Source organism: Callionymus lyra, chromosome 4 (assembly GCF_982586985.1).
Source record: "Callionymus lyra chromosome 4, fCalLyr1.hap1.1, whole genome shotgun sequence".
In the NCBI taxonomy this organism is placed as follows: Eukaryota; Metazoa; Chordata; class Actinopteri; order Syngnathiformes; family Callionymidae; genus Callionymus; species Callionymus lyra.
Window position 1 is genome coordinate 2,905,284 of NC_141821.1, and position 15,603 is coordinate 2,920,886.

Below are 15,603 nucleotides of genomic sequence, written 5' to 3' on the forward strand. Positions count from 1 at the left end.
TCGTGAAGTCGACTCTAGAAAGTGGATCGAGGTCGTGAAGTCGACTCTAGAAAGCGGATCATGGATCGAGGTCGTGAAGTCGACTCTAGAAAGTGGATCATGGATCAAGGTCGTGAAGTCGACTCTAGAAAGTGGATCATGGATCGAGGTCGTGAAGTCGACTCTAGAAAGTGGATCATGGATCGAGGTCGTGAAGTCGACTCTAGAAAGTGGATCATGGATCGAGGTCGTGAAGTCGACTCTAGAAAGTGGATCATGGATCGAGGTCGTGAAGTCGACTCTAGAAAGTGGATCATGGATCGAGGTCATGAAGTCGACTCTAGAAAGTGGATCATGGATCGAGGTCGTGAAGTCGACTCTAGAAAGTGGATCATGGATCGAGGTCGTGAAGTCGACTCTAGAAAGTGGATCATGGATCGAGGTCTTGAAGTCGACTCTAGAAAGTGGATCATGGATCGAGGTCGTGAAGTCGACTCTAGAAAGTGGATCATGGATCGAGGTCGTGAAGTCGACTCTAGAAAGTGGATCATGGATCGAGGTCATGAAGTCGACTCTAGAAAGTGGATCATGGATCGAGGTCGTGAAGTCGACTCTAGAAAGTGGATCATGGATCGAGGTCGTGAAGTCGACTCTAGAAAGTGGATCATGGATCGAGGTCGTGAAGTCGACTCTAGAAAGTGGATCATGGATCGAGGTCGTGAAGTCGACTCTAGAAAGTGGATCATGGATCGAGGTCGTGAAGTCGACTCTAGAAAGTGGATCATGGATCGAGGTCTTGAAGTCGACTCTAGAAAGTGGATCATGGATCGAGGTCCTGAAGTCGACTCTAGAAAGTGGATCATGGATCGAGGTCGTGAAGTCGACTCTAGAAAGCGGATCATGGATCGAGGTCGTGAAGTCGACTCTAGAAAGCGGATCATGGATTGAGGTCGTGAAGTCGACTCTAGAAAGTGGATCATGGATCGAGGTCGTGAAGTCGACTCTAGAAAGTGGATCATGGATCGAGGTCGTGAAGTCGACTCTAGAAAGCGGATCATGGATCGAGGTCGTGAAGTCGACTCTAGAAAGTGGATCATGGATCGAGGTCGTGAAGTCGACTCTAGAAAGTGGATCATGGATCGAGGTCGTGAAGTCGACTCTAGAAAGTGGATCATGGATCGAGGTCGTGAAGTCGACTCTAGAAAGTGGATCATGGATCGAGGTCGTGAAGTCGACTCTAGAAAGCGGATCATGGATCGAGGTCGTGAAGTCGACTCTAGAAAGTGGATCATGGATCGAGGTCGTGAAGTCGACTCTAGAAAGTGGATCATGGATCGAGGTCGTGAAGTCGACTCTAGAAAGCGGATCATGGATCGAGGTCGTGAAGTCGACTCTAGAAAGTGGATCATGGATCGAGGTCGTGAAGTCGACTCTAGAAAGTGGATCGAGGTCGTGAAGTCGACTCTAGAAAGCGGATCATGGATCGAGGTCGTGAAGTCGACTCTAGAAAGTGGATCATGGATCGAGGTCGTGAAGTCGACTCTAGAAAGTGGATCATGGATCGAGGTCGTGAAGTCGACTCTAGAAAGTGGATCATGGATCGAGGTCGTGAAGTCGACTCTAGAAAGCGGATCATGGATCGAGGTCGTGAAGTCGACTCTAGAAAGTGGATCATGGATCGAGGTCGTGAAGTCGACTCTAGAAAGTGGATCATGGATCGAGGTCGTGAAGTCGACTCTAGAAAGCGGATCATGGATCGAGGTCGTGAAGTCGACTCTAGAAAGTGGATCATGGATCGAGGTCGTGAAGTCGACTCTAGAAAGTGGATCATGGATCGAGGTCGTGAAGTCGACTCTAGAAAGTGGATCATGGATCGAGGTCGTGAAGTCGACTCTAGAAAGTGGATCATGGATCGAGGTCGTGAAGTCGACTCTAGAAAGTGGATCATGGATCGAGGTCGTGAAGTCGACTCTAGAAAGTGGATCATGGATCGAGGTCGTGAAGTCGACTCTAGAAAGTGGATCATGGATCGAGGTCGTGAAGTCGACTCTAGAAAGTGGATCATGGATCGAGGTCATGAAGTCGACTCTAGAAAGTGGATCATGGATCGAGGTCGTGAAGTCGACTCTAGAAAGTGGATCATGGATCGAGGTCGTGAAGTCGACTCTAGAAAGTGGATCATGGATCGAGGTCATGAAGTCGACTCTAGAAAGTGGATCATGGATCGAGGTCGTGAAGTCGACTCTAGAAAGCGGATCATGGATCGAGGTCGTGAAGTCGACTCTAGAAAGCGGATCATGGATCGAGGTCATGAAGTCGACTCTAGAAAGTGGATCATGGATCGAGGTCATGAAGTCGACTCTAGAAAGTGGATCATGGATCGAGGTCGTGAAGTCGACTCTAGAAAGTGGATCATGGATCGAGGTCATGAAGTCGACTCTAGAAAGCGGATCATGGATCGAGGTCGTGAAGTCGACTCTAGAAAGTGGATCATGGATTGAGGTCGTGAAGTCGACTCTAGAAAGTGGATCATGGATCGAGGTCGTGAAGTCGACTCTAGAAAGCGGATCATGGATCGAGGTTGTGAAGTCGACTCTAGAAAGCGGATCATGGATCGAGGTCGTGAAGTCGACTCTAGAAAGCGGATCATGGATCGAGGTCGTGAAGTCGACTCCAGAAAGCGGATCGAGGTCGTGAAGTCGACTCTAGAAAGCGGATCATGGATCGAGGTCGTGAAGTCGACTCTAGAAAGTGGATCATGGATCGAGGTCATGAAGTCGACTCTAGAAAGTGGATCATGGATCGAGGTCATGAAGTCGACTCTAGAAAGTGGATCATGGATCGAGGTCATGAAGTCGACTCTAGAAAGTGGATCATGGATCGAGGTCATGAAGTCGACTCTAGAAAGTGGATCATGGATCGAGGTCATGAAGTCGACTCTAGAAAGTGGATCATGGATCGAGGTCATGACGTCGACTCTAGAAAGTGGATCATGGATCGAGGTCATGAAGTCGACTCTAGAAAGTGGATCATGGATCGAGGTCGTGAAGTCGACTCTAGAAAGTGGATCATGGATCGAGGTCATGAAGTCGACTCTAGAAAGTGGAACATGGATCGAGGTCATGAAGTCGACTCTAGAAAGTGGATCATGGATCGAGGTCATGAAGTCGACTCTAGAAAGTGGATCATGGATCGAGGTCATGAAGTCGACTCTAGAAAGCGGATCATGGATCGAGGTCATGAAGTCGACTCTAGAAAGCGGATCATGGATCGAGGTCATGAAGTCGACTCTAGAAAGTCCCGACATCACAAAAAGAATCCACAGGGGGTTTGTTGTCGGCTCTTCTCTGGCGCCTCTAGTGGTGAACATCCGTCATGACGACTGGCTTCAAACCTGCTGGACTCAAACCATCATCACTTCATCACGAGTCTGTCCAGGTTAGAAGGAGAAGCTGGTCTTCAGAGTCGCTCGTCTGGAGAAACATTTGATCAGCGACGTCTGGATGATGAACGTCATGAATATTTGATCGGCAACACATTTGCAAAAGGCTTGATCTCGGCGTGTTTTCGCCTCGAGGGTCGATGAGATGAAGATGAAGACGATGAAGACGTCGTCGCACCTTCATCATCAAACGAGAGGAAATTAAAGAAGCTTTTGATGCTTCACTTCCTGCTGCGTCGTTGTTGTTGTTGTTGTTGTTGTTGTTGTTGTTGTTGTTGTTGTGAGTCCGTCGCACTCGTGCCTGACAGCGGCTCTGATCACGAACACGAGAGAAAGAGGATTGAAGTGAAAACGGTTTGAAAGATTCATCAAAAGAGAGAAACTTTGTTTTCCTTGAAAGTATTTGTCGTCGTTTAATGAATCGTTTCATTTCAAATGTTGAAACTTCTTTTTTGGAAATAAATCAATTTAATACTTTTATTGAAAAGTTGACTTTTTTGGGCTTAAAAAGAATAATTTAATTTAAAAATCAATTATTTTCACAAAGTTTTATATTGATGTCAATTTATAATACAAACATTTTCATCATTTTTTTAAATTTGAAGATGAAACTCTGTGTAAAAATAAAAAGGAGAAAGAAGGTAGAAGAAGAAATAAAACCTTTCAACCTGTTATTCCTAAAATGTCAATTTTATAAAATATGTCAATTATTAAACAATTCTTACGTTTGATAACTTCATGTGATTTAGCATCAACTAATATTCTTGTTTTTTATACACTTTTAATTAATATTTAATTCAAATTTGGGAATTAAAGTCTCTCGTAGTTCAGTAGTTTGTTGAGAAGTTGAGAGAGTTGTGTTTGTGCTCAGAGTTGTGTTTGTGCTCAGAGTTGTGTTTGTGCTCAGAGTTGTGTTTGTGCTCAGAGTTGTGTTTGTGCGCAGAGTTGTGTTTGTGCTCAGAGTTGTGTTTGTGCTCAGAATTGTGTTTGTGCTCAGAGTTGTGTTTGTGCGCAGAGTTGTGTTTGTGCTCAGAGTTGTGTTTGTGCTCAGAGTTGTGTTTGTGCTCAGAGTTGTGTTTGTGCTCAGAGTTGTGTTTGTGCTCAGAGTTGTGTTTGTGCGCAGAGTTGTGTTTGTGCTCAGAGCTGTGTTTGTGCTCAGAGTTGTGTTTGTGCTCAGAGTTGTGTTTGTGCGCAGAGTTGTGTTTGTGCTCAGAGTTGTGTTTGTGCTCAGAGTTGTGTTTGTGCGCAGAGTTGTGTTTGTGCGCAGAGTTGTGTTTGTGCTCAGAGTTGTGTTTGTGTGCAGAGTTGTGTTTGTGCGCAGAGTTGTGTTTGTGCTCAGAGTTGTGTTTGTGCTCAGAGTTGTGTTTGTGCTCAGAGTTGTGTTTGTGCGCAGAGTTGTGTTTGTGCGCAGAGTTGTGTTTGTGCTCAGAGTTGTGTTTGTGCGCAGAGTTGTGTTTGTGCTCAGAGTTGTGTTTGTGCTCAGAGTTGTGTTTGTGCGCAGAGTTGTGTTTGTGCTCAGAGTTGTGTTTGTGCTCAGAGTTGTGTTTGTGCGCAGAGTTGTGTTTGTGCTCAGAGTTGTGTTTGTGCTCATAGTTGTGTTTGTGCGCAGAGTTGTGTTTGTGCTCAGAGTTGTGTTTGTGCTCAGAGTTGTGTTTGTGCTCAGAGTTGTGTTTGTGCTCAGAGTTGTGTTTGTGCGCAGAGTTGTGTTTGTGCGCAGAGTTGTGTTTGTGCTCAGAGTTGTGTTTGTGCTCAGAGTTGTGTTTGTGCTCAGAGTTGTGTTTGTGCTCAGAGTTGTGTTTGTGCTCAGAGTTGTGTTTGTGCTCAGAGTTGTGTTTGTGCTCAGAGTTGTGTGTTGAGAACAAACTTTTGTTGGTCAGTAACTTTAGTGTCTGAACTTATAGAACAAATGTAACAAACCTGGCAGCCACACTTTTATACCCATGATGCAACATGTTCAACTATTCTTCTCTGTTCATACACTGTTGTTTATATGTGAGAATCTCTCAAGACGCTGAATATTGCACAAGCTGGGTTCGACCCATGACGCCCGCAGGTCCAGACAGTCGAGCTGAAGCTGGTTTGTACCTGATTTATGGTGAACTTCTCCAGATGAACCTGTTTTCAAACAACTCTGACTTCAAGGAATTATGTTTTGATTTAAAAGCTACTGTTTTGTTATTAATTTATCTAAACATGTTTGTGGTTTATTTGTATTTGATTACATTTGTTTGTATTTGTTTTATCCTGACACCATTCTTGACTCCCACACTGACTCCCACACTGACTCCCACACTGACTCCCACACTGACTCCCACACTGACTCCCACATTGACTCCCACATTGACTCCCACACTGACTCCCACACTGACTCCCACACTGACTCCCACATTGACTCCCACACTGACTCCCACATTGACTCCCACACTGACTCCCACACTGACTCCCACACTGACTCCCACATTGACTCCCACACTGACTCCCACACTGACTCCCACACTGACTCCCACACTGACTCCCACACTCACTCCCACACTGACTCCCACACTGACTCCCACACTGACTCCCACATTGACTCCCACACTGACTCCCACACTGACTCCCACACTGACTCCCACACTGACTCCCACATTGACTCCCACACTGACTCCCACATTGACTCCCACACTGACTCCCACACTGACTCCCACACTGACTCCCACATTGACTCCCACATTGACTCCCACACTGACTCCCACACTGACTCCCACACTGACTCCCACACTGACTCCCACACTGACTCCCAAACTGACTCCCACACTGACTCCCACATTGACTGCCACACTGACTCCCACACTGACTCCCACACTGACTCCCACACTGACTCCCACATTGACTCCCACACTGACTCCCAAACTGACTCCCACACTGACTCCCACACTGACTCCCACACTGACTCCCACACTGACTCCCACACTGACTCCCACACTGACTCCCACATTGACTCCCACACTGACTCCCACACTGACTCCCACACTGACTCCCACACTGACTCCCACATTGACTCCCACACTGACTCCCACACTGACTCCCACACTGACTCCCACACTGACTCCCAAACTGACTCCCACATTGACTCCCACACTGACTCCCACACTGACTCCCACACTGACTCCCACATTGACTCCCACACTGACTCCCACACTGACTCCCACACTGACTCCCACACTGACTCCCAAACTGACTCCCACACTGACTCCCACACTGACTCCCAAACTGACTCCCACACTGACTCCCACACTGACTCCCACACTGACTTCCACACTGACTCCCACACTGACTCCCAAACTGACTCCCACACTGACTCCCAAACTGACTCCCACACTGACTCCCAAACTGACTCCCACACTGACTCCCAAACTGACTCCCACACTGACTCCCAAACTGACTCCCACACTGACTCCCACACTGACTCCCAAACTGACTCCCACACTGACTCCCACACTGACTCCCACACTGACTCCCACACTGACTCCCACACTGACTCCCACACTGACTCCCAAACTGACTCCCACACTGACTCCCAAACTGACTCCCACACTGACTCCCAAACTGACTCCCACACTGACTCCCAAACTGACTCCCACACTGACTCCCAAACTGACTCCCACACTGACTCCCACACTGACTCCCACACTGACTCCCACACTGACTCCCACACTGACTTCCACACTGACTCCCACACTGACTCCCACACTGACTCCCACACTGACTCCCAAACTGACTCCCACACTGACTCCCACACTGACTTCCACATTGACTCCCACACTGACTCCCACACTGACTCCCACACTGACTCTCACATTATCTCCAGCATCATCTCCCACATTATTCCACACATTATCTCCCACACTTTTTCTTCATGTTTAACGTCAGTTGAACATTATAACTGGTTAACTCTTATTTGTAAGAATCAAACTCATTCCAGTCTAAAGTATTTGGCATCTGTAGGATTAGTGACGGAATGTGTTTTTATCATCAGCCTCGGTTTCAGAAAGAATACGAGTCGCCTGTTAAGAATCTATTCAAACAGAAGCAGAGCCTTGAACTGTCATCTCTCTGCTGGTCGGACGTCTGACTCGTACCTGGAACAAACCGCAGGATTCATCTTGTGTCGGTCAGCAGGGGCAGGAAATTGGATTGAAAAGTCATCCCAGAACACGAGTGACGGCTACAGACGAGGAGACAAGAGTCTGTGACTCCCAGAAGGAAGCTGTCGCTTCATCCCATCGGACTCATTAGTTGTCGTGGCGTGTCTTAGCGACGGTTCGCTCGCTCGGCCCTGGACACTGTAGAACGATGACTGTTTCCTTCGACTGGGAAAAATCTATAAACCTAGGAAAACATTCTGATCTGGATCTTATAATCTATGTGTTTGTATCATTTACACTATTGTAACAGTTTATTCTGTGTCTAAACCAGAAGGATCTTCTCGCCTGCAGTTCATACAAAACTCTGCAACCAGAATTCTGAGCCGCTCTAGTAGAAGAACTCACATTTCTCCTTCAAACTCTTCACTGGCGGCCAGTCATCAAGAATCAAGTGACACGTACCTGTAGTACTCGTAGTCAAACTCATAACCACTCGAAGACAGAGAGACAAGAAGACCATTAAAAAACAACAAACAACAAAAACCGCATTGAACTCATCCTGAAACAGGCCAATCACAGCAGGAGGCTGTTAAAAAAAAACAAAGTCTGGTTCTGCTCCAGGTTTCTGAGCCGCTCTAGTAGAAGAACTCACATTTCTCCTTCAAACTCTTCACTAGTTTCTTTCAGGATCATTTTAAAATTCTGGTTCTTACTTTCAGATCTATTCCTTGTCAGACCTTCATGATCTGATCCAGACTTACACCCCAGCTCGGGCTCTGAGGTCTGTGGATCAGAATCTACTGATGGTTCCTGAACTTCTGGACCAGAGGAGAGAAATCCTTCCAGACTGTTGCTCCTAAGCTTTGGAACCATCTCTGTGTTTGATGATCTACTGACTCCTTCAAGAAACATCTGTGTTTGATGATCTACTGACTCCTTCAAGAAACATCTGTGTTTGATGATCTACTGACTCCTTCAAGAAACATCTGTGTTTGATGATCTACTGACTCCTTCAAGAAACATCTGTGTTTGATGATCTACTGACTCCTTCAAGAAACATTTGTGTTTGATGATCTACTGACTCCTTCAAGAAACATGTGTGTTTGATGATCTACTGACTCCTTCAAGAAACATCTGTGTTTGATGATCTACTGACTCCTTCAAGAAACATCTGTGTTTGATGATCTACTGACTCCTTCAAGAAACATCTGTGTTTGATGATCTACTGACTCCTTCAAGAAACATCTGTGTTTGATGATCTACTGACTCCTTCAAGAAACATCTGTGTTTGATGATCTACTGACTCCTTCAAGAAACATCTGTGTTTGATGATCTACTGACTCCTTCAAGAAACATCTGTGTTTGATGATCTACTGACTCCTTCAAGAAACATCTGTGTTTGATGATCTACTGACTCCTTCAAGAAACATCTGAAGACACTTTTATTTGAGCTTTTCCTTGATTCTCTGAGACTCTTGTGTTTGTTTGGTGTCTTCTTGATCTTTAAAGTATATATTTTATTGAATATTGTTTTGATTGTTTAAGCGTTTGTGACCCTGGTCTGGAAAAGCGCTCGATAAATATTACTTACTTACTTACCAGGCTTGTGAATCAAGGGTTAACATCTACTGACCTCAGCGAGAAAAACAAACGTGGACATCAAAGCTCCTTCAGTCTCTGGGCTTGAGCCGAACTTTTCAGGCTAATTAATGTTTGGCTCTTCACGCAAATCTTCGAGCTAACGAGGAAGCTCGTAATTATCTCTCAAGTCAGGCGACGTGTGCCGTCAAGTGTGTACCAACAACACACACAAGTACACACCGAGTGTGAACGTGGAACTTGAATCTTCTGTCGAGAGCCGGAAAGTTTGCCAAGAGCTTCTTCTTCCTCGCTTCAGTGTCGAAGGTGTTGAATAATTGAAAGAGATGTTGCTGCTGCGAGGCCCGAAGAATATTCATGTTATGTGGAAATATAAGAGTTTATTGGAGAGTTTCTCACCAGTGAAGCAGCTTTTGAGGCGTTCAACGCTCGTTATTGGCTCCGGGAAGATGATTCTTCACGACTCGGCTCGTTTGTCATCGCGACGTCGAGATGTAACTTCACGAAAACACGTCAAAAGTTTCTGTTCCTGAAGAACCTCTTGACCCCGCTGGAATTAAAAACTCGCCACCAGAAGTGTTTTTTCCTGGGAGACAAAACCTCGAGTTCATGTCGCGATTCATCGAAAACCTTTGCTTCAATTAGACGTTCGAGGTTTCAATCCTTCAACACCGTCGCCCACGACAAGGTTTTCTGTCTTGAAAAGATCTTCATTCTGAGCTGGAGAATGTGAAGGTTGTTGCCGCTGATGATGAATTCAGAGTTTACCAGAGGAAGTACAAATACTTCATAACAAATTTAGACTTTAACATTAAACTGAAATTATTTTCTTTAGTTCTCTTGATAAAAGTCACGTCTTCTTGTCTTCCTTCACAGTTTTTAATTGGAAAAGGAAGGCTTTCATTGAAAGAGGTCGACGACTGTGTCATGTGACTTCCATGTATTATGAAGTTGAAAACATCGGTGTTGAATTAAAACTTGTTTTTTTTTAATCATAGTTATTTTATGCGTTATGTATCAATAATAATAAAGAGTTTATAGATGGCAGCAGCCGTTACCTCCTCGGCCACTAAAGGCAGGATGAAATGACTGAGGACGAGAGGATACAGGAGACTCCAGCAGCTTTTAAAGCTGATGTTTAGCCAATCATGCGACGCGTAAACGATCAGGTGACAACATTGAAGCATTGGTGCAACAATTTAGGTATTTTCCTGACAAATGTTAACTTTGTTTTACTATCTGGAGTTCAAACATGTTAAAGTACATCAATGAGTGGTTTCTGATGTCAAAGGATTCCAACAGGGACATGTTTTAAATACACTAACTACTACATCACCAGAAGAATTTGAATACATTCAATTATGGTTGTGTATTAAGACCAAGGAATATTAAAAAAATAAATAAAAAAAATATCCTTTTTATGCTGAAAACGACTTGACAGAATGAAAATCCTTACAGTAGCTCAATGATCAAAGGTTTGAAATGTTCTGACTCGTTGAAAAGAAACAGTAAATATGATGAAGGATCGACCTGAGCCTGCACCAGGCGTTTGACACCAGTTCAGTGAAAACCATTTTCAAACTAAAGACTGCGTAAGATTTGCTGACGTGTGATTCTTGTTCTGCAGACATAAACATGGCAGGAGAACCAAAACCTTACAGACCCAAAGCCGCCACCAAGCGACCGCTGTCGACCGTGTACAGGTAAGAATTCACTCTCTCGGTCGAATTTTCGTAGAAAGATTCAGCAACAAAAAAAAATTCTGAGGAAACTCATGATATTTTGATTTATTCTAGGTATTTAGTAATGATTTGTCGATGAAGCTTCATGAAACAGTGTCATTATCTTTAGAGTCCACTAGATGGTAGTGATGTGTTGATGAAGCTTCATGAAACAGTGTCATTATCTTCAGAGTCCACTAGATGGTAGTGATGTGTTGATGAAGCTTCATGAAACAGTGTCATTATCTTCAGAGTCCACTAGATGGTAGTGATGTGTCGATGAAGCTTCATGAAACAGTGTCATTATCTTCAGAGTCCACTAGATGGTAGTGATGTGTCGATGAAGCTTCATGAAACAGTGTCATTATCTTCAGAGTCCACTAGATGGTAGTGATGTGTTGACGAAGCTTCATGAAACAGTGTCATTATCTTCAGAGTCCACTAGATGGTAGTGATGTGTTGATGAAGCTTCATGAAACAGTGTCAGTATCTTCAGAGTCCACTAGATGGTAGTGATGTGTCGATGAAGCTTCATGAAACAGTGTCATTATCTTCAGAGTCCACTAGATGGTAGTGATGTGTCGATGAAGCTTCATGAAACAGTGTCATTATCTTCAGAGTCCACTAGATGGTAGTGATGTGTTGATGAAGCTTCATGAAACAGTGTCATTATCTTCAGAGTCCACTAGATGGTAGTGATGTGTTGATGAAGCTTCATGAAACAGTGTCATTATCTTCAGAGTCCACTAGATGGTAGTGATGTGTTGATGAAGCTTCATTAAAAAACAGTGTAAATATCTTCAGAGTCCACTAGATGGTAGTGATGTGTTGATGAAGCTTCATGAAACAGTGTCATTATCTTATTATAATATATTATCAGTTTTTTTCAAATGAATTTCAATGAACTTTAGTTACAGAAACAATAGACTTTATGATAATGTTTGTAGTTGGTTATACAGAGTAAAGAAGTGACAACATGTTCTTGTTTCTATTCGTTAATTGGATGTTAATTGCAACAGAAACAACAACAATAATTACTTTCACCAGTGTGTTCTCGTTTCCCCGGAGATGTCGGCGGCTCCTGAAAGCTCGCGCCGCTAATAAAGCTCGCGCTGCTATTAAAGCTCGCGCTGCTAATAAAGCTCGCGCTGCTATTAAAGCTCGCGCTGCTATTAAAGCTCGCGCTGCTATTAAAGCTCGCGCTGCTATAAAAGCGCCATTAAGTGCGACCGCGATTCTCCTGCGAGCTCGAACCCATCAAAGCTTGTTTACTGTCACCACAGAGTTTCGCTGCTGCTTTCTATTCCCGACTAAACATCCGTGTGATCCAGAGGAAGAGCTGCTGATGAATTTAGCTCTCGTTGTTCTCGTCTGATTCTCAGCTGTAAACACTCATTTGCATTTCACACACAAACACAAACACATCACGTCTGTGACGACAACTCCAGTCGTTCCTCTGGATCTGAGCCACAGTTCTTGAGATTGAATTGATCTCATCTTTCTTTGTTGTTCTTTTAAGAATCAAGTAAAAACAACAGTTTTAATTATTTTCACATTAAACCAAATCGAGACTTCATTACTGTTAAATCATCAAACACAGATGTTTCTTGAAGGAGTCAGTAGATCATCAAACACAGATGTTTCTTGAAGGAGTCAGTAGATCATCAAACACAGATGTTTCTTGAAGGAGTCAGTAGATCATCAAACACAGATGTTTCTTGAAGGAGTCAGTAGATCATCAAACATAGATGTTTCTTGAAGGAGTCAGTAGATCATCAAACACAGATGTTTCTTGAAGGAGTCAGTAGATCATCAAACACAGATGTTTCTTGAAGGAGTCAGTAGATCATCAAACACAGATGTTTCTTGAAGGAGTCAGTAGATCATCAAACACAGATGTTTCTTGAAGGAGTCAGTAGATCATCAAACACAGATGTTTCTTGAAGGAGTCAGTAGATCATCAAACACAGATGTTTCTTGAAGGAGTCAGTAGATCATCAAACACAGATGTTTCTTGAAGGAGTCAGTAGATCATCAAACACAGATGTTTCTTGAAGGAGTCAGTAGATCATCAAACACAGATGTTTCTTGAAGGAGTCAGTAGATCATCAAACACAGATGTTTCTTGAAGGAGTCAGTAGATCATCAAACACAGATGTTTCTTGAAGGAGTCAGTAGATCATCAAACACAGATGTTTCTTGAAGGAGTCAGTAGATCATCAAACACAGACGTTTCTTGAAGGAGTCAGTAGATCATCAAACACAGATGTTTCTTGAAGGAGTCAGTAGATCATCAAACACACATGTTTCTTGAAGGAGTCAGTAGATCATCAAACACAGATGTTTCTTGAAGGAGTCAGTAGATCATCAAACACAGACGTTTCTTGAAGGAGTCAGTAGATCATCAAACACAGATGTTTCTTGAAGGAGTCAGTAGATCATCGAACACAGATGTTTCTTGAAGGAGTCAGTAGATCATCAAACACAGATGTTTCTTGAAGGAGTCAGTAGATCATCAAACACAGATGTTTCTTGAAGGAGTCAGTAGATCATCAAACACAGATGTTTCTTGAAGGAGTCAGTAGATCATCAAACACAGATGTTTCTTGAAGGAGTCAGTAGATCATCAAACACACATGTTTCTTGAAGGAGTCAGTAGATCATCAAACACACATGTTTCTTGAAGGAGTCAGTAGATCATCAAACACAGAGATGGTTCCAAAGCTTAGGAGCAACAGTCTGGAAGGATTTCTCTCCTCTGGTCCGGAAGTTCAGGAACCATCAGTAGATTCTGATCCACAGACCTCAGAGCCCGAGCTGGGGTGTAAGTCTGGATCAGATCATGAAGGTCTGACCATGAATAGATCTGAAAGTAAGAACCAGAATTTTAAAATGATCCTGAAAGAAACTGGCAGCCAGTGAAGAGTTTGAAGGAGAAATGTAAGTTCTTCTACTAGAGCGGCTCAGAAACCTGGAGCAGAACCAGACTTTGTTTTAACGGCCTCCTGCTGTGATTGGCTGGTTTCAGGATGAGTTCAATGCTGTTGTTGTTGTTTTTTAATGGTCTTCTTGTCTCTCTGTCTTGCAGTGGTTATGAGTTGGACTACGAGTACTACAGGGATGATTTCTACAGCAGGTACGTGTCACTAGAGTCGTGATGATGGTTTGTAGGATCATAGATCCAAACACACTGGAACATCTTCCTCTTCTGATGGTGACGTCATGTTCATCGATCAGCAGCTGATGGACGAGCTCGTCTCTCCAGACACTGAATGTCAGCGCCGTCAGTGAAGACGAGACACTTTGATCTGACATTTAATGAACCTTCGCTTCACTCTTGAGTCGCCAGAGACAACATCTGACATTTGAAATCACTTCATTACACGATCATCGTTCCATCGTAGACACAAATATTTGATTCAGACGAATGATTCAGTCTGATCCGTGATCTGTGTAGTATTTGACAGTATCAATACTTTACAGTATCAATACTTGTTCAGTACTTTACAGTATCAATACTTGTTCAGTACTTGACATGTTCAGTACTTGACATGTTCAGTACTTGACAGTATCAATACTTGACAGTATCAATACTTGTTCAGTACTTGACAGTATCAATACTTGACAGTATCAATACTTGTTCAGTACTTGACAGTATCAATACTTGACAGTATCAATACTTGTTCAGTACTTGACAGTATCAATACTTGACAGTATCAATACTTGACAGTGTCAATACTTGACAGTATCAATACTTGACAGTGTCAATACTTGACAGTATCAATACTTGTTCAGTACTTGACAGCATCAATACTTGTTCAGTACTTGACAGTATCAATACTTGACAATATCAATACTTGTTCAGTACTTGGCAGCATCAATACTTGTTCAATACTTGACAGTATCAATACTTGTTCAGTACTTGACAGTATCAATACTTGTTCAGTACTTGACATGTTCAGTACTTGACAGTATCAATACTTGACAGTATCAATACTTGTTCAGTACTTGACAGTATCAATACTTGACAGTATCAATACTTGTTCAGTACTTGACAGTATCAATACTTGACAGTATCAATACTTGTTCAGTACTTGACAGTATCAATACTTGACAGTATCAATACTTGACAGTGTCAATACTTGACAGTATCAATACTTGTTCAGTACTTGACAGCATCAATACTTGTTCAGTACTTGACAGTATCAATACTTGACAATATCAATACTTGTTCAGTACATTACAGCATCAATACTTGACAATATCAAGACTTGTTCAGTACTTGGCAGCATCAATACTTGTTCAGTACTTGAGAGCATCTATACGTGTTACTATACTATCAAAATCGAAACAATACTTGTTCAGTACTTGACAGTATCAATACTTGACAATATCCATACTTGTTCAGTACTTGACAGCATCAATACTTGTTCAGTACTTGAGAGCATCACTATATTATATAGCATCAAATTACTATCACCATATATCAGTATATATCGTATCCTTGTATCGTAATACTTGCATAGTTCTACGAATTCTTTAGTGTTCAGGATAAAATGTACTTCTCAAATATATTTATTGTTTTTCTTCTGTTGTTTCATTTGAATGTAGGAAGATATTTAAACATTGATTTTTCTCATAATTGAATTCAATCATGTGTTTATTGAAAAGTTTTATTAGTTTTTTAAGAATTTAAACTTTTGAGTATTTTAAAATGTACTTACTTTTTTATATA

At 42.8% G+C, this 15,603-nt stretch overlaps 1 protein-coding gene across 3 annotated transcripts in view; it reads left to right on the forward strand.

Moving 5' to 3' along the window:
* Positions 1 to 15,603, forward strand: part of ralylb (RALY RNA binding protein like b) — a 197,881-nt gene that overhangs the window by 167,085 nt on the left and 15,193 nt on the right. For all 3 annotated transcript variants that reach the window (XM_087790265.1, XM_087790264.1, XM_087790267.1), the window contains exons 3-4: positions 10,775 to 10,850; positions 13,957 to 14,004. In XM_087790265.1, coding sequence (XP_087646391.1) covers positions 10,775 to 10,850; positions 13,957 to 14,004 — 124 coding nt within the window. The remainder of the gene's footprint in view (positions 1 to 10,774; positions 10,851 to 13,956; positions 14,005 to 15,603) is intronic.